A 21,677-nucleotide genomic window follows, 5' to 3' on the forward strand; every position below is an offset into this window, starting at 1 on the left:
AAAATTCATGACGTTATCATAATTCTAATACAATAAATTGAAGTTTGATAAGGCCAGGATATCTCTGTTAGAGTTCACTTCCCTTCTGATATATGCACCGATTTGTAGTGACAACATGGCTCGTCTGTTGCTTGTCGTCTGCGTACAGCTGGTCTTGGCCTGTGCTGCTCGGGCATTGGATGGTAAGTTGGCTGACAACCGATCGATGTGACGGTTACTCATTGCTTCAATTTGTGACAAAAGGACTCATCGGACTCATGCCATGATGAGCCTTCATCGCGTAGCTCTGCGGCATCGTTGATAGTGGTTGGTCCCAGCCAGTCCCAATCATCAATTTTGATGTCTTGTCTCCGTCGCTGGTGTGCAGACGGCTAATACTAAGTAGAGGAACATGGAGAAAACTAAAATAGTGTAATGATTTCTGTTGTCCACATACCTTTAGTTCTTTAACTAACTTGCTATTACTGGTAGCACAGATGTATTTTTGACGAATTTCCTGCCAGGGAGCAGTCACAGCTTAAGCGTCTCTTTCGATAATTTTCGCGCCGCCCTTGCGTTAGCATATGACAAATGTCCCCAAATTCAAATTTTGTATTAAAATCGTACGGTAAGTGCTAAAATGGCCCTGCATTTTAAAAGAGCACTTGTATATACATGTATTGAGTAAATATTGACTTTGACCGACGACACATCGTCATAATGTCACATGTTTGTCTAAGGATTAAACTAAGTCCCCAAAACACACTTTAATCTTTGGGCCTATGGCAGGTACATCCTTCAGTAAAATTGACCTGCAAACTCGAAATCCTTTGGACGATTATCGCATTTTTGGCTACCTTCAAGAAGGAGCTGCGCTGGTTTAGAGTTCCAGCAGTAAATCGTCCCACGCTTTCAAATGCAAAAAAGTAATGATGTTCGTACCTTTAGCCAGTCCAGTCCACTTTCTTACCGATGAAGCCTATTGACGATTTCTCACAGGATGTCTCCGGTTGTGCCATTATGAAATACAGTTGCGAGCTGGGATGTGAGGCATTATCTGAATTCCTTTAGATGGATTTGATTCGATACATACTGATAGGTGACGCCTTTCACCTAGAAATGTTCTAAAATTGTGTGTCAAGTTCGCTGTTTGAGACTCTCTGAAGTGCCAAATGTCGTATCGAGAAGCGGAGTGCATTGAAAACCACTGGTTGTACGAGGATGCAAAAGAGAAGTCTTTCGGTTGATCTTATCTATGCTTTTTCATTCTTTCAGATTGTGGTAAGGATTCCCTTGCCTGTGGTTACTACACCGATGAGACCGTTTGCCATGGGAATCAGAAGGCCTGGGCCAGGCTCAATTGTCCCAACCTCTGTGGGAACTGCGGTCAAGACGAGGGTAATAATCCAGTTTAACGTTTCAATTAAAGCAGCCAGTGTGTGTCACGTGCTAGAGAAATCGGGGGCTGCACTGATGATTGCGTTTTCGGTGTATACGGTCAAGCAATGATAACTTGGGATATAGTCCCGTCATCTCACATTAAGAGTTATTTTGCTCAAACGTTTTGTTGTTTCTCCTCGACTCTTCCTTCTGCGCTGATTTTTGACAGCATTTCTAAATGTGCCCCTCATGAGCTGAATGGGCAACACATCTCTCACTAGAGCAGCTCATAATTGATGAAAGTGGCAACATAAAAATGACTTACTCTCTTCAGAAGGATCAGAGGAAAATGATAGCTTCGGTAGCAAAAAAAGGTTGCGTTCTTGGTCAGATTCCTCTGACGCTTCAGATGAAGACGATAATTCTAGCGATGCTGACGAAGATTCAGGTGAGTGACGAATTACAGTTGATTTGTACAATTAGTCAACAAAAACACTCGGTGTGACAGTTATGCTGGTCCCGTTTTAATGAAGTCCCTAATCAATATAAATGATACGTTTTGGTTTTGGATTAGACCTCACTTCATACGCCTTTACTGCTCCGAACGCAAGAACAAGATCCGCCATTACCCTTTTCGCTCTCTATCACACTCCTAATCTTCATCATTCTACCTTACCTTAGATATTGGTATGTATTCTTCCAGTCTCATTCACAGGTTGCAAAGACGTTTTCCCCCTCTGTCAAGTGTCTGGTAGAGCCATATGCCGTTCGAGTGCCTCACTGGCTCAAGACTGGGCTGTGAAGAACTGCGCCAAGTTCTGTGGGTTCTGCGGTGCGGGAGCAGTACGTACTCTCATCGGTACTGCGCAGGGCGAGATTCCCGGTTAGGATCAGCAAATTACAAGACCTTATTTTAAAAGCTATTATATACTTAAACTTTTGGTTCCAAACACACTATCAGATATTAAGGAAACGGGTTCATGGTTAGAAGCGAGGTAATTTCAGTTTTGGCCCCCTGGTGGCCAGGTTTAGAATCAGATCGGACCGAAATTCAGTGTCGGAGGTTTTCTGTCGTAGGGGGTCATGCTTATCAAGTTCCAAGTTAATAGCTTCCGATGTTAAGAAACGTGCCAAAGTTACACTGTATCTGCCAGTAAAATGTATCTCAATTTTATTGAGGATGGAAGAGACACGAATCTCAATGCAGACAACGTCACAGCAAATCAAAGCATTGAAACATCTCGTTTTCAGAATCATTCTGTAGCTTCGGAGGCAACGCGTACAAGCAGGGCGAGACATGGGAAGATGGGTGCAAAAAGAACTGCACCTGCGTTAATGCGGTGACAAATGCTATGCTCTGTAAAGACAGGTAAGTCGGAGTGGCTCACCAGAAATTAACATTCCGTAGCCTACATGTATTCAAATTCACTGAAACTTTGCAAAATTTAAATGCAGTATGTAATTACACGTCAATAGGCCTATTGGAAATGTTCAATTTAATTCAAATTTCTGCACGAACGGAACGCGTCGGCTTTCCGCTGGGGAAACTTCGATATCGAGGCCGGGACTTTTTACCTTTGTATATACTGCTATATGTTCCGGTTTGTTCCTACAGGTGTCCGACATGGAACCTTGGACCTGACTGCGTCTCCCAACAAGTGTCTAACGAATGCTGTGAACGGGTATTCTGCAGAGGGAGCACCCGGTCAATTCCGACCGTTCTGCCAAGGTCCGCATTCTACTAGCATCGACCAGGAAAAATCTATTCCCCTCGAGTTGGAGTCGCGGCATGCACACTAGACCGTTACATTCGGCCAGAAGGAACATTTTGGCAAATTTCCCAACTGTTGGTTTACACACATGTATGACTTTCATTCATAACGACTGAACATGCCTTGCACTCTTATAGTGAAAACCGAGAGCCTGGCTCCTGGCACCAAATCAGCGAGAACTCGGGAGAGTCAAGGGCAAGAGACTCGCGGTTTTCACATGAAGTCTTCGATAGATAAATATGGTTCTCGGAGGTCAATTTCATCAAAAATAAAATGGAGCAATGAAATTACTGTTTGATTGGACATCATTGGCACTACAATGTAAATGGATTTATCTGTTGACACCAATCTAAAAGTAATGTAGGATATAATGGACATCACCAGATTTTCTCTGTATTTTTAAAGCCGTTTACGCTGAGCTATCCTGGCCTATAACAATGCTAATTAAAGACGCATCAGAATCAATTGCTTGCCCAATTTCGATATAAATTCATATCATATGACAAGTTGCGATTTCCACTCTTGCCAATTACTGAAACAACTGATCCACTTTCGACTCATCAAAATAATTCCCAAATTATCCCTTCCACCAACTATTTCAGAATCCTGAGGAAATCAGGGGTTAATGTTCGCTTCTAGGGCCGGAGAAGCCCCAGCCCCAGCCCCAGCCCCCTCCCCGCATGACGGACGGATTGCTTTGCGACGTTGGGCAGGCACCGCCAGCACACCGTTTTTTCCATCCCTTGTTCGTTTTCGACAGCTGAGGCAATGTCCAGAAGTGTACGCCTCTGGATTTTGCTCATTACCGCGTCTTTGAGTGTTACTTTCAAACCTGTCCGGCCTCTACTCCGTATCCATGGATACGTATATTGTTTATCCGTAGACTCCGGGAACAATAATAACTCTGATCGGGCTGAGCAAATATGACAAGCTGGATTAATAAGTTGACCAATATTCTCAACAAGTTACATATAGGTAGTACCACTCATCCCGGGTGAACTTTCCCTCCGAAATGGGTAGACAATGGAGAAATGCAATTGCCACGGTCAACTATATTCTTCGTCTATTCTTGTCGTAATTGATAAATGACTGTTTAATTAGAACAAATTACCCTACAGGAAAGGCCTTTGAATGCGAGGTTAATTGCTATTAGACTTAACTGGCAAGGACAGTGCATTGGTTGAGGCCGTATAGTGTGGTGAATATCCAAAAATCGCTCCCCATTCAATACGTAAAAAAGTCAGTTTGCAATTACATCAACAGCCGATCATTATATACAATAACTTATCCTAATTCTCCACCATTATATTAATTTTGATTTCCATGCGACACTCATATGTACATGAAACCACGCTTCACATTGCTATGAGTTTCATGAGACGCCTTCCAAGGATTTAACAGAAGAATTGTTAGAATTTCAAAGTTACCTCGCCATTAACCCCATTATACTATCAGATTGGAAATCCCGTTAATACAATACACTGGATTGGAATGGCACTGTCCCGTGTGATCGCGCCCGCGCTATATGGACTGTCAGAATGGGCGCAGTCAGGGTAAGACCATCCAGAATATCACTTCCGAGTCTATGTATTCGTCTCCTAGCCGGAGCATTAGGTCCTCGTGTGAGAGACGGCCACTCTCCCTGACAGGGTATAGTAGTATACCTTCTTGAGCCGTATTGGGAGAGAAGCCGCGTTATCAAGCCTTAAGCAGAGACATGGGTCTCCCGAACTTTCCCACACTAGTGACAGTTCCACTGTTTCTGTGTTGTTTGAGTTGGCGCGGTCTCAAATAAGAGGCGAAATGAAACAAAGACTGCAATAACTCATCTGTGATTGCACTTAATGGTCTCATATTGTGAAAAGCTTAACAAGAAAGGTGGGAAAGGTAACATTTCAGCAGCGAGAAACTCATTACTTTGGGGCTTTTTGCATGATTAGGCCTCGGTGCCACCAATAATTTCACGTCTCTCATCCAAAGTGCGCTCCACTGTGCGCAGGACGAGCGATTCTGATTGGCCGCGCTAACACAATCTCAGCATCAATTAATCTCGAACCCCAACACGGATTTGGGGACGCTCGTTGTGACTGATATTATTTTGTGAGTTTCAGAGAGTCTCAGAGTGTCGATACGTGGATTATTGGACATAACGTGATATTTTTCGGCCAAGAGCAAGGTAGGAACTCAGCTTGGTTAATGAGAACATTGATGTTCGGTTGGTGTATTTGAATCACACCAAACAAAATACCACATGTCGCACAAAAAATCGTATGCTAGGGCAAAAAGCGACTTCCGAAATCTGTAGCCAATTGCGCATAATATTTGCTCTACTCTGTTACGTGTGCGTCGATCGATGATGGTCACGATGTATTTCTAATCAATTCAAATTTTCTTCATACATGTACGCATGTGTCAGGAAGATGAAATTTTGGCAATTTTTAATGTTCGAACTGCGCTATGGATTGATATTAAAAGAACATCAGTTGTAGAAAAAAAGACGGATAGAACTATATGTAGGCCTAAGCCTTATTTTGATATACTCGTACTATGTCTTTGAGGTGAAAGGGTACTTCCGCCCAAAGCTATATGTTCTTGAAGCCAGAATGTACATGTACTTATTCAGCCAAAGCGCGTCAGGTTTGGGCATTTCAGTTCGAAACCTTCCGCATCTCATTTAGAGCAGAGACCCCCACCTGGTCAATTCCTTGGGCGTCCTCCGTTAGTGGTGTCGGATAAGAATTCGATCTGTAGGTGCGCTATGTTTGTAGTAACAGAGTACAGCGGGAACTCGATGCTTTTTACATTTGTTCAGTCCTCCACCCATTGGGAAATTCCATGTCAAAGTTGCAGGTTAATTTTTATAAGGGTTGTGTTAGGCCACTGACCTTATTAAGACTGCAGCAAAAATGAACAGCAACTCAATAGAATAATTACCAACAACAAAGTACTTAATAAGCGCTAATAAAGAGCAGAGTAATTTTCCTGTTAGCAAAGATCACACATACGACCATGTGTGGTAAAACTAATTATAGACCATGGCCGAACATTTGCTAGATATTCTACAATAGGTTCCCACATCAAGCAACAAGTCGGAAGTGGGTAACTTCCCCATGCAATTATATCAATTTCTCCGAGTGATACGTCAATATACGGCAAACTTTTTCATTGGGTAGTCTAAAGTCATAGTGGTAATTCCTTCATTGTCCACCCTTGGTCTAGTACCCGGGGTCAATCCTTGACAGACTTGCCATCCGCGGGAGATAAGTTCCCGTCGCTTGCATGCTATAGACTTTCAGCACTCCGTTGTTCTCGGCAACATAGACACCATATCGACCATGGTGGATCTCGCGAGACGCACGAATAAAAACGGGACGCTCCATGCCGTCATACCGGTCGATACAGATACCGACAAATTCCCCGGTCTTACGAAGCATGAAGACCTGGGCATTCACGCTGTCTGCAACCAAGACGTGCGCATCAGGCGTCACGGTGATGTCACACGGTTTGACCTCCTCGAGATAGATGCACCGGAGAGGTTCCCCAGCGGTTGAGATAACCATGACGCCCCTGTCATTGATGGGCTCACGGCAAAAGATGGCAAACATATCCTGCGTGATGGAGTAACACGCCTTCATCGGGAATAACTTGCGCTGTGAGAGCAATTTTGGAAGTACATAGCCGTGTTGGAACGCCATCTGAATAACCGGCCATGGTAATTCCGAGTCGATTCCAGTAGGCCGGGCAACGAGATCGACCTCGGTATTTGACAAGGACATGTGGCTTGTCAAGTTCTCTACTGGATGTGTACTCGCGCCCAAGATGTGTCCGGTCATTGCGCTTAGCTCCACGCAGAAGTAGGATCGCAGATCCGACACAATTACCCGGGAGCCGTCAGAAGACTGCCTCGCGAACTTTGGCCAGCGCAGCTTGACCTCCTCGTTTCCGGACGACTCCCAATTCACAGAGTGTTTCCCATTTGGCTCCTTTGGAGGTGTGAAACATTTGACCTTGAGATTCTTGCAGTCTGTTATCACGAGATCACCATTACGGCAAGGACAAACTGATGTAATCAACGGAGGACCATCATCCGTTGCAGTCCTGCAGTCCAATACCAATACGGGTTCAATTTTACTCTTGCTGAGAAGCCTGCCACATCTCGGCGTAACTACCTTGGTCCTTGCTTCATCATAGTCCTTGCTTCCGCAGCCCTCCACGAAGTGATACTTTTTCTCCAATAGAATCTCGGTCTCTTCGATCAGATACCGAGCCTGGCAAAGCGAGCTCTGGAGGATTGACTCATTGCTCTGCAGGAACTCCGCCATACGCACTATCCTGCTCTCCTTGTCCCACTTTCCATCACCAAAAGCCACCTGCTGGAGTTTCAGGTACACCAATAACGCATTGCTTTCCTGGGAGAGTTCAGTGGCAATCACGTCTGCGCTACGTTCGTACTTCGTCTGCGTTGACTTGATCTCTCCAACCGTTTGCTCTCTTTCTTTTTCTAGATCAACCAGACTCGCCTTGGCTGATTCATTGACTCGCCTGATGGCGTTCCTCAAAGTAGTCTCAGTGATATCTCTCTTGGCTTTAATCTCCTCGGTGTACCTCTTCAACTTCTTGTACGACGAGTTGACCTTTTTGAACATGGCATTGACGTATTCCTCAAGTTCGGCAACGTAGTCTGCCATGTTAATGACGTCATGCGCAGCATCACAATGGCGGGGAAGACATTCACTACAGATCATCACATTGCACTTCTTACAAACATGTTCGGCATCAGCCTCCTCGTGTTGACAACAGTTTTTTCGAAACCGAACATGGGTATCATCATCAACTTCGTCAAAATCACACGATAGTGCTTTTACTAGATTAAATTGGCTGAAAGTCGGCATATGAGGCATTTCTGCCCCCTCTTCTGGGAAAAGAAACCTTATCTGACAAATAGGACAATCAGGAGATGATACACTGAACTCCACTGCAGTCTTGCTTTTCCCTGTAGAATGTCCTCGATGCGCTGCAAGACAGCTCTTACAGGCAAGATGGCCGCAGCCGTCGAACTTGTGATATTCCTGGACCCCCTTTTGACATTTTTCACATCTGGTCTTCTCGCCCTCGGTGACGAATTTCTCCTCTCCATTTTTTGGCTGGAAAGACATGTTGCCGATTCTCAGTTACCTGGAAGTAGAAAGAACTGCAGCCAATCAATGACAAGGCTTCAAGAGTGGATCTGCACATGCGAGGATGGGGCATTGCTCTGCCCAGGGACTCCACCCATTAAAGCTGCATGGATCTTCAATCAACACAAATTTCAGTGATAGAGGGTTCTGACGAAACCGCTTCTGCCGACAAAAGTAGCCTAACTTTCCCCCACAAGGTACACTATGTTCCATGGCTTGGACTCTTGGGAATCTGCAGTACTATAGGCCTACTAGCTGTCATTTGAATCAAAATAAAGGTTCAGTTTCTGTTGCAAGTTGTAGTTTTGCCGTTTTTTGCAAGAGTGACTGATCTCCTAATGAGCTGTGTGAACATACGTTGTGAATGTCCGTTTTGACCTCCTTTCGCATGTCGATCACCATAATGGTTTGATATTTCAACACAATCAGAAAACTAGGACGAACGATTTTATGAATACATTGTACATGTACTCCCATCTCGTAAATCCCGCCGAGCATGCCAGTTGTACAAAATCAATATTGCCGTCGGTACTACAGCTCAGTACATCTCACAGACGCGCAGTGTATACGTGTCATCGCCATAGGCAGACGGTAGTCGCACGTCTGCTGCATGGGTGGACGATAGAAAGAAACTCACCTCACGGCCTTGATCGAAAGCTTTTTTCAACGAGTCACATTTGTTGAACAAACGTTCATGTTGATCAAACGTGAAAAAAGACAAGTCGCTTTGCATGCCGGAGGACACGCAGAATTCTGCCGCGCTGATGAAGTCTGGTTGGCCTACCGGTACACGTGATGGACTTCATCATCGGTTTAATAAGACAAAACACCTACCTACTTAGATCGGCGACCCCGAATGAACAACGTTTCTTGTCCTTCCATTCCCATTCCATGAGATTGGTGTCTACCACCACCACCACTGTCAACGCGGCGATGACCTCATGCTTTTCTCATACTTCCGCTCGATCTTTAGACTCTTTCACCAGTCTCCTCCATTCACTCATTACAGAGACTGGTACTTGGCGGTAGTTCACTCGTTATGAACTCGATTTGGGGGCGTAAGCTTCCGGGGTCGGTCACGTGTTTTTCTGTAGGATGGGTAAACTCGATCCAAGTGAATAATCTGCAATACCAGAGCGCTCGGTATGACAGTGCATCCACTGTATGCACTGAAAATGTATGGCTCGCCTCGGGTAAATCAACGAGGCTTCCTCGACCCTCCGCTGTGCAGCGGATAGGGTCGAGGTTACCTGGACTACTCGACCCCTAAACACGTCATAAGTGCACTGCACATGGGTATTTTCTACGGATATCCGTACAGATGAGGGACCGTATCACCGGTGAGAAAGCACACATTATGGAAAACGCCTGAACATGAGGTTAGGAATCGATTGGAAGTTGTACAGCGTTAGGACTCCCGTGCGGACCTCGAAATCGAAGAACGCTAAATCGTTCGTATTACGACTGATTGAGAAATAAGCTGTCTTCTCCCAAAGCATCCAATGGACCCCCCCCCCCCCCCATCGTCCATTGAGGCCTGCAATGCTAAATCATCCAAAAACAACTATTATTCATTGCTGGCTAAGGGCCTCCATCAAAGTGGCAACCACACAAAAAAGTTCTCAACGAATTCAACATCATGGTGATCTGAAGCGTGTGTGAAATAAAAATTCGCTCTATTTCACGCAAGGATCATACCGTCATAGCCTGGTTATTAGGCGAAGAAAATCTCTACTCGAACATGAAAACCTCTGTGGTTTAACGGTTAGAATGCTGAACTTTCGCTCGTGTGGTCATGAGTTCCACTCTCCGTGTATCCTCAAGAAAAAATTCTCTTCATTTACTTTTTTATTAGTATTATTATCATCATTATTATCAACATCGTTTTTTTGATCACATGGGTTGGTACGGATGCTTGGTAGGCCTACCATTCATGCACTTGGCAGTCTTAAAGCTTAAAATGTCCATTCAAACCTGAAATGGCAGACCTTGACTGTCGTGATTTGATATGATCAAGTTACTTGATAGAATCAAGTAGGCCTATGTATAAAGATATTCTTGATATGATGATTTTATTATGGCCGGGTCTATTTGGCATGGCAAGCCGCTCGCCGAACAGGCATCTTTTTTTGTCCTGTTTGGAGAGCCGCTTGCCAAACAGCACTAAAAAGCCACCCTGTTCGGCAAGCCGGGCTTGCCAAACAGGGCAAAAATACTACCCTCTTTGGCGAGCCGGACGAGAGGTTACAACATGTTGGCCAATCAGAGAGCAGTGACGTCATATTCGAATTTATATGCGCATATTTAACAATGGCCGACTTCCCGCTCTCGATTCAACTCGGGTTTTGGTCAATAATCCATGAAGAAGCATGTACATGTACATGACTGTATGGATTTACAAAAAAAGTCATAAACGTGATTTAACTGATAAGCATGTTAAATGCATTAGTGTGCATTTCAAAAGGCGTTTCACTGTAACTCCAGTGTTGCTGACCGTGTTGCCACGAATAATAATGAGCTCCTGGGTGGTTGAATATGCATGAGTTCGGCTCTCCATCTAGGGCAGAAAAAGGCGCTGTTTGGTGAGCCGGGCTTGCCAAATAGACACTTCCTTTTAATTATTGACATCCATCTACAAGTATAGAATAATGTGTTCCATGCACGTGAACTTTTATTTGAATTTTGATAACATGACGTAATTTTGTAATGTTCTGCCTTGAGCTCGATCGTGTACTAGGATCTGTTGTACATTATTTGAAGTATATGCGATCAAGGTCAGTTGTGTACCCGTCCTTTCCCACATATGCCCGGTCATATAAAAGGTAGCAATTTAGAGCAAATTAATTCATTCGTCCACCTGAAAAAAGTATTACATATATATATTTGGAGGTTACTAAATAGACTAGTTGAAATATCATTCCAAACTGCGGACACAACTGGAAAGGGAGAGAATAAGTCAACTGCTGGCGGGAAGCAAGGAGTAAAGGTGATACATACGGTGATACAAACATGTATGGTGAGTTGAACGCTGGGACGAGAGTTACAACCATTCAAATCTTAGGAAATCAAATTTGTTCCATCAGTGTCTATACTCGTCGAAATTGAAAACGTCAGGTCAGCATCAGTCAGTATGCTTTGATTTTGTTCTCCGATTGGCAGTGTTCGGGTGCGGCTTTATCGGTGTTCATGGTGGTTGACACTACCCAAGCGCCGCTATCGAAAGCTGTTACATCAATATACAACCATATTCCCTCTACTCTGCCGTGTTATATTTAGACGGACAATGAAACTGCTGGTGTTATATAAAATGATTGGAAATATAAATGTTGTATAAATATTCAAAAATAAACAAAAGGTTGCATCAGGATAACATGACTAACATCCGTGCCAAATTTCAAGGTGATACAACGTCCCTGAGTGTGACTTAACTCGCCCCCCTCCAGTATTATTATAGATACTCCACGATGAAATATCTTCATGCAGAAAATATTATACAGAACGCCGGTGATAAACATGTATAGCTATGTATCACAACATATGCTAGACAGTATCCCTGGACATAAACTGTAATTGAATGCAGAAAATGTACATTAACTCACTAGTATTCATTAAAAACGCACCATTTCAAACATCGACCTTGTATATTCGTTTACGAGTTCTCCTTACTCGAACTGACTTTGATGTTGAAGTTAACGATTCAAATCAAATTAGAGGTTTGAACACAGAACTTTGAAATTTGAATGAGCGTTCTCTGATATTTTCTCGGATATTTACCCTTGGAGAACTACATTTTTTGTGATCTGATCTTGTCCCTGACTGGTGAGTGACATTTTCGGAGGTTGGTGCGGCGCTGTCTGGGTAAACGTCAAGATGATTTGTGAAAGTCTACACCATAGGCCTATTGTTAATCACTAGTAGCGAATAAATACAAGCATGTTCCTTCTAGATCAGCAGTGCCGACACATATAAATTAAAGCGATGGGGTTGTAATTTCGACTCTCTGTTGGAGACCCGCAGAAGAGAAAATGATATTGTCTGCGATTCGCCAGCGGCGCTGTCAGAATTTCCACCAATCAATCCACCACTCAATCAATTAGAGAAGGCCAGGAGGTGGCCAAGAATTGCGATAGTAGAACTTTTGGAGTCATTTTAACTTATGGGCCTATTCGTTGACGGACACTTTCGTTTGTTGGATTACTGCAGTTGAGTAGGATTAGAAGACTATGTATGTGTAGGTATAGTTTTTATTAGCTACGCTGTAACATCCTGAGATCATGTTTTTGCTCGAGAGGCGGAGTATATTTAAAACCGCTGATTACGTCAGGATGACGCTATAAAGGAGCACGATTTCAAATTAAATCTGAAATTACCAATATTTTAAAAATGACTGGTGATGCACCAAATCTTTAAATGACGTTATAAATCATTTTGACGGATATTTTGTGTAAGAAGTTATGCTCTGTTTAATGCATAGATATACAAGTTCCTGCCAAACGAAGAAGAGGCGCATTTTAACTGCACCTCTGACCTTGTATAAAGACTTTTGATGTGATTTGTGTATAAATAATGTAGCATGTATCATTGACATACATTCAATGTATTCACTTCGGGGAGCTCATCTCATCGCATTTTGCTTGTTCCACGTGTTCACTTTTTCCATATAACCGACAGCTATTGAGAGACTTTTCGATTGGGGGAAACAGAGTAAAAACTGTGAGTCTTTTAGCGTTTCCGAGGGGAGACGCTCAGAAATTTTAGGCCGGAACGAGAACAGGGGTGAAACATGCTCCGATTTGTTATCAAAGATTTTCATGCTTATGCGCATGCCCGTATCTTGTCCTAAAATGGCATCCATTTTGTTTGACCAGACGGGCCTGACATCACTATTGGAAACAGAAACATAGCTTCATTACACTGCCACAATCCCTAAGCGAACAAAATGTCAAACAGCTTGACAATCATTGAATTTGATCAAATGTCGTCGAAACGTCCCCTATATAATATTAACTTGATAACCATTTTTTCGTATTGACGACAATGGAATTTAGGCCTGCCGTGTGAAATCGATTTTCAAAGTTGTATGGAGTATTCGCTTATATATATCGCAGCGGGTGCTCTATTACTATTTTTTAGCGAAATATCCTATAAATTTATTCTTCTATGAACAGGGAAATGCACTTGTCTTGCGAATAAAGTGGTCGCAGGTGGCCAGGTAATGCCAGGTTGAGGCGTCAAACAGAATTCGGCAGCGGAATGTCCCTTCCAATTATCATTACAAGAAAGCCTGACAGAGAAGATCAATTTCCTGATCGTGGGTGTGATTTGACAATGTTTAATTTTCAACATCACTGTGTGAAAAAGATGGGACGTCCATGATTAATTTTCTCTCAAACTGCGAGCCGAATCAATTTGGTGAATTGTTAAGGAGGATTTGGGAATTGCCCTGCATGGGTTGATTGATATTGCGACCACTCCCAAGGCTCGTCATAGGTGGAGTGCTATGTGACAAAGGGACTCAATTTCCAGATAAAGATAAAAATCTTGAAAATGCGATGACTGTCTTCACTTAATTCGCTCACATTGATTCGCCAGGCGCTTGGTTTGACCAGACATGCCATCCATTCTTCTAATTCTTTAGTAAAGAGATCAATAATTCCTTAGCGTGAAAAGTAAAATTATTTCAATGCCCATTAATTAGAAAAGGCATGCGGTTTCTCTTTATCAGCTCACCACGAGCTGCAGCAAATATCTCTCTTCTGCTGAAAATGCCTAAAGACCCCTGCAAAAATACCACAATAGGCATTATACGAAAAATATTGATGATCGAAAATGTTACCAAGTTGCTCATTCAGTTCCGCTTTGTGCTATCTCCAGAATATCGCTCGTTATCTAGAGGATTAATTTAACGCACTGCCTAGAGCTCCAGGACCCGCATCCCAAGGTTAGAATGCTAAAGGTACGGGAGTTATTTTGCGCATGCCAAAAACGTTGTTGTCACTCAACTGCGGCTGACAAATAATACTCTTCACTGTGACAGTGCGCGCGTCTTTGATTTAGACGATTTAAGCAATCAAAATTTAGTAAATCGTGCGAATGTGAGAATATTTCAAGTGGTGAAACATTAGACAACGGGCTTCATACAAAAGGTCTATACATATAACTGCGAAGGCCTACATCAGTTAGAGAAGCCGGCGTGGCCGAGTGGATATCGCAAAGGTTTCAGCCCCCTTTGACCCTGGTTCGAATCCCACGACAGCCCTTTTTTAATTTTCTGCCCCATATGGTATTTTTCTTCTAAATTTTGTGATGATATTTCTTCATTTGTTTTAAAAAGCTGACTTTCAATCCAAATAACAGACAATATCATACATCTTCCTTATCTTATAAAAACAAGTGTCAGATGTGTAAGATTTTCAAACATGATGCAATATTTTCTATTTCAGAACTGATGTAGAGCCGAGCACCACATGAAGACACGATGACAGAGATGGAAAGTAAGATGAACCCAGACGGGGAGGATGTCGAGGAGGACAGGGAGGAGAAATCCGATCTCCCATTGAGGATCCTCGATATGTTCCTTGCTTACGTATTCCTCGCTCCTCTGGTCGTGGCGTACTGGAGAGGGACCTGGACTGTGATAGACACTTACTTAGCTCCGGACAATAAAGAGATATCAAGCTGGGCTTCCACAGTTATAGGCATATCTATTATCATGACAGTCACTGTCCTGCAAGAGTTATTCAAGAGATGCTCGATGAAGATGCACTTCATTGCTTTGACAGTACTCACTAGGGTTTATATTTACGTGGTCGGATTCGGTGCGGTAAACCTATGGAGAGGGGTTTGGTATCTTTGGGACCACTACACGAGTAAGACGGCGATCAGCGGGGGGGTCAGCTTCACGGTCGGAGTGGTCTTGCTGGCCCTGTGTCGTGGAGTGAGGAACATCAACGCACCTCCTTTAGTTATCGTTGTCGACAGGAATAGCGTCTGTTTCGACGTTCCTACCCGATTTCATGCAAGCGTAAGTTGCAGGTATTTAATTCTTTCCCTCGAAATTTACGCGCCACGTTTAAAACAAAAAGATTTTCATCGATTTTCATTTTGATGAATTCGAAAATTTGGCGGGCAGACACGCCCCGGTTTATCATAACCGCACCTTGCAGCCATGCACAGTGGTCGAGTGGGTCCAAATGTATGTTTGTTTTTTACAACACCCTACGCAGATGCAAGAAATAAACAGTTCAGTTGTAGGCCTACAATATTTGTACAGAATCACTGTAATTGACATGATATATATGTGGGTTAATAGGTCACATTATTAAAAGTTGATTAAATTCTAAGTGGCCAAGGGCGAAATAATGGTACCGGGGATGGTAAATGATATCAAAGCCGATGGGTTGGATGATAAGCTTGCCCTTGTGGCGTGCATGGCTGAGCGTGGCTATGCCTGGACACCCAAGGAGCCATCTGACCATGCTTACAAAACGAGGTTGCAACTCTGGCTCCAGCGTTTGAGGCTCTGTTACACTTGAAATGTGTTCTTCGATTTCTCTCGTACAAGCAACATCGGTTTGAAAACCCTCGCCACAGTGAGAAAGCTGTCTGTTGTCATGCATACGGGGACCTTGTCCAGATGTGGTCTTCGATCAGTGCTTAGAGTCACTTTAGTCTGGTTACTCAATGTGTGGCGACATTTTCTCGGAGGTTGGCCATGACGGCTCGGAGAGATAGGAGATGCTCGGAGAGGTTGCAGCTGGTTCCACAGAGTGAGGTTGCTTCGGGCCTGAATGGTCATCGTCAATAAACGACATCATGGCATTGACATGATCTTCTTTAAAGAATAAACCCCGCAATGACCCTCATTGCAGCATTCTCATGCAGCTAGACATCTTGGCTGCCTGGGAGATCTTTGGCTTCAAGTCTGGTTGGAACATTGGACATAGATATATGCATCAGCATTTGGTGGAATAGTGGAGACAAACTGGTTCACCGTAGTATTTGAATTTAAAAATGATTGAGCAGACGTGTTTCTAGATGTTCTTTACAGACAGACGTGTACTTGTATAGGCCTATAAACCGAACTCAACCTTGATTAACCCGGGAATGTTATAAAGTAATACTTCAACCTTTGAACAAGTTGTGATTGAATTACAAACAGATGACGATAAAGGTTGTGAGACCTTTGTTCGAACATGCTGGATTGTGGTACTTTAGAGACGCACAGTATGGACCCAACTCTAAACAGTCCTTTCAAAGGAGGCACATGAGCATGTACATAAGAAGACTTCCATTATAACCAGTCGAAACGTGGGAGGAGTATAGTTGAATTCCTCTGAATGGTGGCCGAGTCGCCTGCAAGTTAACGCTTTCATTATGAAAACACATTCGAAAAATCTTCTAATAGCATTCCGCGAAGTTACTATTTATAGCTCACAAGGTCATTTGCATAAGATATTGATGACGTTTTAGTCACGTGACAGTCGGACATCGACACTTATTTCTACGCATTTGAGCTTATTTCAAAGTCAATTATCTTTGACCCTACATTGTTTTTAGCATGAATGATACCATAGAGTCAGAGAGAGAAATATTCAGAACAATTATGTAGTATTTCCAACACTCGGACATGTGCCAGGTTGAATCTAACTGCCCTAGTTAGAAAGCTTGAATCCATTACGAAACCGCATGTTTGTCCGACATTGCGTGTAATTCAGCGATGGGGAAATAGAGGGCAGCAGCTGTAGTGACGTCATCTTCGCGGAATGCTATTGCAAGCGTCGTTGAAACATTCCTTCCTTCCTTTTTATTGCAGAAACCATTGAAAGTAAAGGTATGACTGAGATAAGTGAGAATAATGTTAAATTATGTTTCATTTCTTCGCAGGTAAAAGTTGTCTGGAAGTATGTCCTGGATTCGCTGTTCACTGTTGTCCTGGTGGGTAGCTTGGTGGTGTTCGTCTGGCGGGGAGGCTGGACACTATTCGACAGCCTGGTCTTCCCCGGCGATGCCACCAAACCACAGAGCGCCCTGGTCTCCTACATCACAGGATTCATAATCTCTCTTATTTACGCCATCATCCAATTCCCAGCAGAAAAACTATCAGAATGCCTTTCAACACCAAAAAGAAAATATGGCAAGATCATTTTCGAGCAATTCTATTGGCTGATAGGTTTTTTCGGGCCTTTAAATATTTGGCGGGGGTACTGGTATTTTATGGACCTGTACTTGTTGCCTGAGCAACCTATTGTAAGCTGTTGGATTACCCATGTCGTGGGGTATATCGGGCTAACCTTGCTGGTGAATTCGACTTCCGTTCTGGTTGTTGGGTGTTTGATAGACGGAGCAAAGCCAATGGGGTCGGGAGTCACGCTGCCCATCAACTTGGTACAGGACATCAGGCACGATGGGAAGATATTCGCAAATGCAGATGAGGTTTGTATCCATATACTTCATTAGACATCTTGCACTGATTTCTATCATAATTTTGTTGCCATCAACAGATAATCCACCAATCAGTTCTCTTCGTGATTATGAAGTGAATACTTTAAAAACTAATTCAAAACACGAAGTTATTGTTAAAGTCATATGCGATCTCAAAACATTGTGGGTCAAGATGATTTTAAATATGAGAACATTTTGTCCTGTACTCAGGTTGAATGCAGAAGCAACTTTGCGCATTGGTAAGCACTGCATGATGGTGTCAGGCTCCAACGCACTGCATCAAATGCTGGTGTATATATTGAATGGTTATGGTAATGGCTATGACGGTAGGATTTTCCGGTTTTGTTCGACATATCTCGTTACCGTTTTACATCTTGCTCACGAAATCATTCAGTCGTCTACGGTTCATGTCGAAAGATTAATTGGTGGCAAAAGAACAGGTTTATATTCCCTGTTTTTACACTTATTATGTATCTGAACAAAAAAAACGGTATCACTCTCAAAACAATTTTGAGCTTCCGTAGAACCTTTAAGAGTGTTCTTTAACCAACACAAATATGCACCCCCACCACCCCTAGACGTTTTCAGAGAAGTGACAACAAACTTCTAGAAGTTTTTGAGTTTTTCAGAAGTTCCAAAACCTTTATTTTAAAGAGTGTGCATGTAAGGTCTGTGTTAACAACAGGCATGCAGCAAGTCAGTATCGAATCAGGAGTTAGATGCAGAGTTTCCTCTCCCAATTACAAATATCTCAAGATTCAGTCAAGCGAAAGTCGTATATACATCAAAGAGCTAATTACCATTGGGAAAATATCGGGCTACAGAATGGGAAAATATTTTTCTGGCACATCTATTCAGTGTTCAACCCTAAAGTCACCTCAAGCTGTTGGAGGTACACAGTCCTACGATAAATATTTACAAAGCAACCAAGCTAAGTTCTTCATTAAAGCGCACCAAACGAGGCCACACTAAAATAGCTTCGGTTTTGACGACTTTCCCAAGTGCTCCTGTTACAACCAGGTGCCATGAACTCACGGGGTATCCGACAATGGAACGCCACATGATAATTTGGCATGGGTGAGCGGATTCTCCCTTTATAAGTGGAAAAACTGTCATCGAAAATGAAACTTTGTCAATATGGTGTCTTTAGATTCAAAAGTGGGTTTGCACTATTCACAAATGAACGTATGGAGGCCTATATATGGTGATTTGATTAACAACGATCATATACTTTCGATTTTGAATAACTCTACCATACAGAGATTCGCCTAACTTTGGACACATGAAGCTGAATCGATATTTTTTGTTTACAGGTAGAAATGAGACTTTTTATTTAAAAGGTCTAACCTCTGTCTAAATAATCCGTCATTTTGACTGCTTTTACCATTATTTCATTCGATTCAGCCGACTGAATGCAGCTATAGCTGAAGTACAATTCATTCTTCGGGGTAAAGGTTTATTCTTTTTATTGCAATACATTCTTCAAAGCTGCATGTCTTTCTTCACATACCAAAGGTTGAAAGGGAGGACCCATCAAAGGCAAAGAGGCAGGCGAGCGAGTATAAACTGGTCTTTAGTCGTGTTCCGCATGTCATATTTCACTTGTTACGCAAGGGTCTCTGGTGAGAATTTCCGTTCCGCATGTGGGTCGGCGAGCGAGTATAAACTGGCCTTTAGAGTGCTACCGCTTTGTCTGTATTCATCCAATCCCAATTATTTTAACATAATACAATGCCTCGTTGTAATCAAAATTGATAAGCCATGCACTCCTCCTCTGTCATAAGTCCACGGGCTGCACCTCGTCATTAAAAGCACCATTCTATTCATGGATCTACTAACATTTGGTCGTCGACAAAAACGAAAGAAAGTAACCCCGGCTGCCAAAAACCCGTTTTTTTCTGGCAGCAGTATAATCATTGTAAACGATGTAGATGTACGTACTTGCTGCGCACAGTGTATGGCTGTTTAATTCTAAAATTGAAAGCCTATTATCATTGATAGGCCTATATCATCACCATTTAACCATTTGCAAGTGTCTGTCTGTTGTTTTTTCCAGGTAAGGTCACACCAGACGAACTCCCAACAGACGAAGGGAATGATAGGGAACGGGGAAAGCGGGGCCGTTCAGTTGAACATGAAAAGCTCCAAGTTAGAACAGAAGACAACCAACCATCACCCGGAACAGACGGAAGATGATGGCAAGCGCTCGGAAGCGGAAACCTTCTAGAAATATACAGCGGAAGTTGCCAAGGGATTTATTGGAATGTGGTGGTGCATTTCCATCAAGCTTCCATGCATCTTGATCACATTCATATTGTGATATTTAAAACCACTTCCGACAATGATTTAATGACGTTGCCAGTCAAGCAATCCCTGGCCGAACGATGAATTGTCGCCAAACGGGTTTCAACCGTTCGAGACTATCACATGGAGATTAGGCCTACTACGGCTTTGTTAGATCGAGAAGTTTTACGGAAAAAGCTAGATCTCATATCGCTCTGCCGACACGTGGCGGAAAGTAAAGCATTTTGTACAATCAAAGCTTTTTTGCGCAAGCCTATTTAAAAAATGACACTGGTTGAAGAGAGTGCGATTAGGATTCCAATTAATCAGGGGAGATCCAGGCACAATCGCTTGTTTCGGCGACAACTCTCCTGGCCGTTCGGAGACCTTTGCCTGACTGGTTGCGGGCATAGAATTGTCGTGTATGAAGGGAACAACGGTCATTATTTATAATCTTAATATTGGTTGAATAGAAAATAATAGCAATAGTCAGTGCAATATATTTATCATCCTGGGATTCAGGGATTTGTTTCTCCTACGTCATATATACGAGGTCACCACACATCTGCCATATATACATGTATACATGCATGCTATAAATACATATATTATGTATACTTTTATACGGTCAGTGATGGCATATAGAGCCATGCAGGTAAAAATATGTGTCTCCACCAACCCACATTTGCGGCAATCATGTGAAACAGCCAGGCCATAGGACGTTGAATACAATGATATGCAACTTTTGATATGTTTTAGTGCTGAAAGATGACACTGCTGATAGAAGGATGCAAAACTATACACACTTTTTATAGTTGACGTACATGTATTTGTGTATTATACCACTCTGCAATATATTATATATATATGAAATATACACCAATTTGATTAAACTTCGCATAGCTGTGTTCTTTACAGAGTTGGAGGGGCAAAATGACACCCTTTGACCAATTTTGGTCAAAAACACATTATTGGTGCCCCCTGGCTCCTCGCCAGCAACACCCCTGTTGGAGCTGTCAAATAACTCGAGGTGTTAGGCAAGGGACCACCGGTCCCCATTTTCCCCGACTATTGCAGTCAATCAGCGTGTCAGAAGAGTAAAAATAAGGGCATGTGTATGGAGAAGGAGGAGGGGAGAACCGAAGGAACAAGATCAGTTTCTTGCAGAAGTAGTATACGTCATACGTCCTATTTGACAATCTCGCCCCACTAAGTCCAATCCTTACCTTTATAACAGGCTGGCAATACGTGTGTATTCAACCTCCCTCCCTCAATGCCTTGTGCTGCCATTTCCCTCTGATGCGACCAAACGTCCGACGATAGCATGCTCTAAATGTGCCTCACAAAGACAATTCCTTTCTCACTTGAAAAACTAATTGAATAAATCTATTCACGAAGATCTTCTGCAATTGGTTTGTTCAAAACTGTCTAGAGAGCACCCCATCCAAATCTACTAGACAAGTTTCATGTACAGTGGAACCTCTCTTAGCGGACACCTCTCTATTAAGGACAACTTCTCTTTTATGGACACTAGGTTTGGCCCCAACTTGGTTGTTTCATTCAATTTGACCTCTCTAGTAAGCACACCTCTCTATAAAGGACAACACTTCTCAGTCCCGAGGGTGTCCTTAATAATAGAGAG

At 42.9% G+C, this 21,677-nt stretch overlaps 3 protein-coding genes across 11 annotated transcripts; 2 read left to right on the top strand and 1 right to left on the bottom strand.

Annotated features, from left to right (window-relative positions):
- Nucleotides 1-100: 100 nt before the first annotated feature.
- On the top strand, nt 101-3,600 carry LOC135484473 (uncharacterized). Its single transcript, XM_064765979.1, has 6 exons — nt 101-182; nt 1,255-1,377; nt 1,694-1,807; nt 2,075-2,242; nt 2,611-2,728; nt 2,975-3,600. The coding sequence occupies exons 1-6, from the start codon at nt 116-118 to the stop codon at nt 3,102-3,104; spliced, it is 720 nt and encodes a 239-aa protein (XP_064622049.1). The 5' UTR covers nt 101-115; the 3' UTR covers nt 3,105-3,600.
- A 577-nt stretch (nt 3,601-4,177) lies between these two features.
- LOC135484474 (uncharacterized) lies at nt 4,178-9,300 on the bottom strand. 2 transcript variants are annotated; one of them, XM_064765982.1, is made up of 2 exons: nt 9,147-9,300; nt 4,178-8,306 (listed from the first exon to the last, which is right to left on the bottom strand). In XM_064765982.1, exon 2 carries the CDS (start codon nt 8,285-8,287, stop codon nt 6,347-6,349), a length of 1,941 nt encoding a protein of 646 aa, XP_064622052.1. In that variant the 5' UTR covers nt 8,288-8,306; nt 9,147-9,300; the 3' UTR covers nt 4,178-6,346. The 2 variants fall into 2 exon arrangements, with proteins under 2 accessions (XP_064622052.1, XP_064622050.1); XM_064765980.1 differs by having other exon boundaries at nt 9,143-9,300.
- Nucleotides 5,220-20,928, top strand: LOC135484475 (uncharacterized). 8 transcript variants are annotated; one of them, XM_064765986.1, is made up of 6 exons: nt 10,652-11,324; nt 12,406-12,539; nt 14,752-15,332; nt 17,195-17,743; nt 17,963-17,991; nt 19,157-19,802. In XM_064765986.1, the coding sequence occupies exons 3-6, from the start codon at nt 14,787-14,789 to the stop codon at nt 19,533-19,535; spliced, it is 1,503 nt and encodes a 500-aa protein (XP_064622056.1). In that variant the 5' UTR covers nt 10,652-11,324; nt 12,406-12,539; nt 14,752-14,786; the 3' UTR covers nt 19,536-19,802. The 8 variants fall into 8 exon arrangements, with proteins under 8 accessions (XP_064622053.1, XP_064622058.1, XP_064622059.1 ...); XM_064765983.1 differs by lacking the exons at nt 10,652-11,324; nt 12,406-12,539 and adding an exon at nt 5,220-5,307; XM_064765988.1 differs by lacking the exons at nt 10,652-11,324; nt 12,406-12,539 and adding an exon at nt 5,220-5,307 and having other exon boundaries at nt 19,268-19,802.
- The last annotated feature ends 749 nt before the right edge of the window (nt 20,929-21,677 follow it).

Source organism: Lineus longissimus, chromosome 3 (genome assembly GCF_910592395.1).
Source record: "Lineus longissimus chromosome 3, tnLinLong1.2, whole genome shotgun sequence".
NCBI classification, from domain to species: domain Eukaryota; kingdom Metazoa; phylum Nemertea; class Pilidiophora; order Heteronemertea; family Lineidae; genus Lineus; species Lineus longissimus.

Bases quoted from the DNA above. Each gene is read 5' to 3' on its own strand.
- LOC135484473 (XM_064765979.1), top strand. From the start codon at position 116: ATGGCTCGTCTGTTGCTTGTCGTCTGCGTACAGCTGGTCTTGGCCTGT. The intron at 183-1,254 runs GTAAGTTGGCTG...TCATTCTTTCAG, and splicing joins TGCTGCTCGGGCATTGGATG to ATTGTGGTAAGGATTCCCTT. The intron at 1,808-2,074 runs GTGAGTGACGAA...TCTCATTCACAG, and splicing joins CGATGCTGACGAAGATTCAG to GTTGCAAAGACGTTTTCCCC.
- LOC135484474 (XM_064765982.1), bottom strand. From the start codon at position 8,287: ATGTCTTTCCAGCCAAAAAATGGAGAGGAGAAATTCGTCACCGAGGGC.
- LOC135484475 (XM_064765983.1), top strand. From the start codon at position 14,787: ATGACAGAGATGGAAAGTAAGATGAACCCAGACGGGGAGGATGTCGAG. The intron at 15,333-17,194 runs GTAAGTTGCAGG...ATTTCTTCGCAG, and splicing joins CTACCCGATTTCATGCAAGC to GTAAAAGTTGTCTGGAAGTA. The intron at 17,992-19,156 runs GTAAGCACTGCA...CATTCGATTCAG, and splicing joins AGAAGCAACTTTGCGCATTG to CCGACTGAATGCAGCTATAG.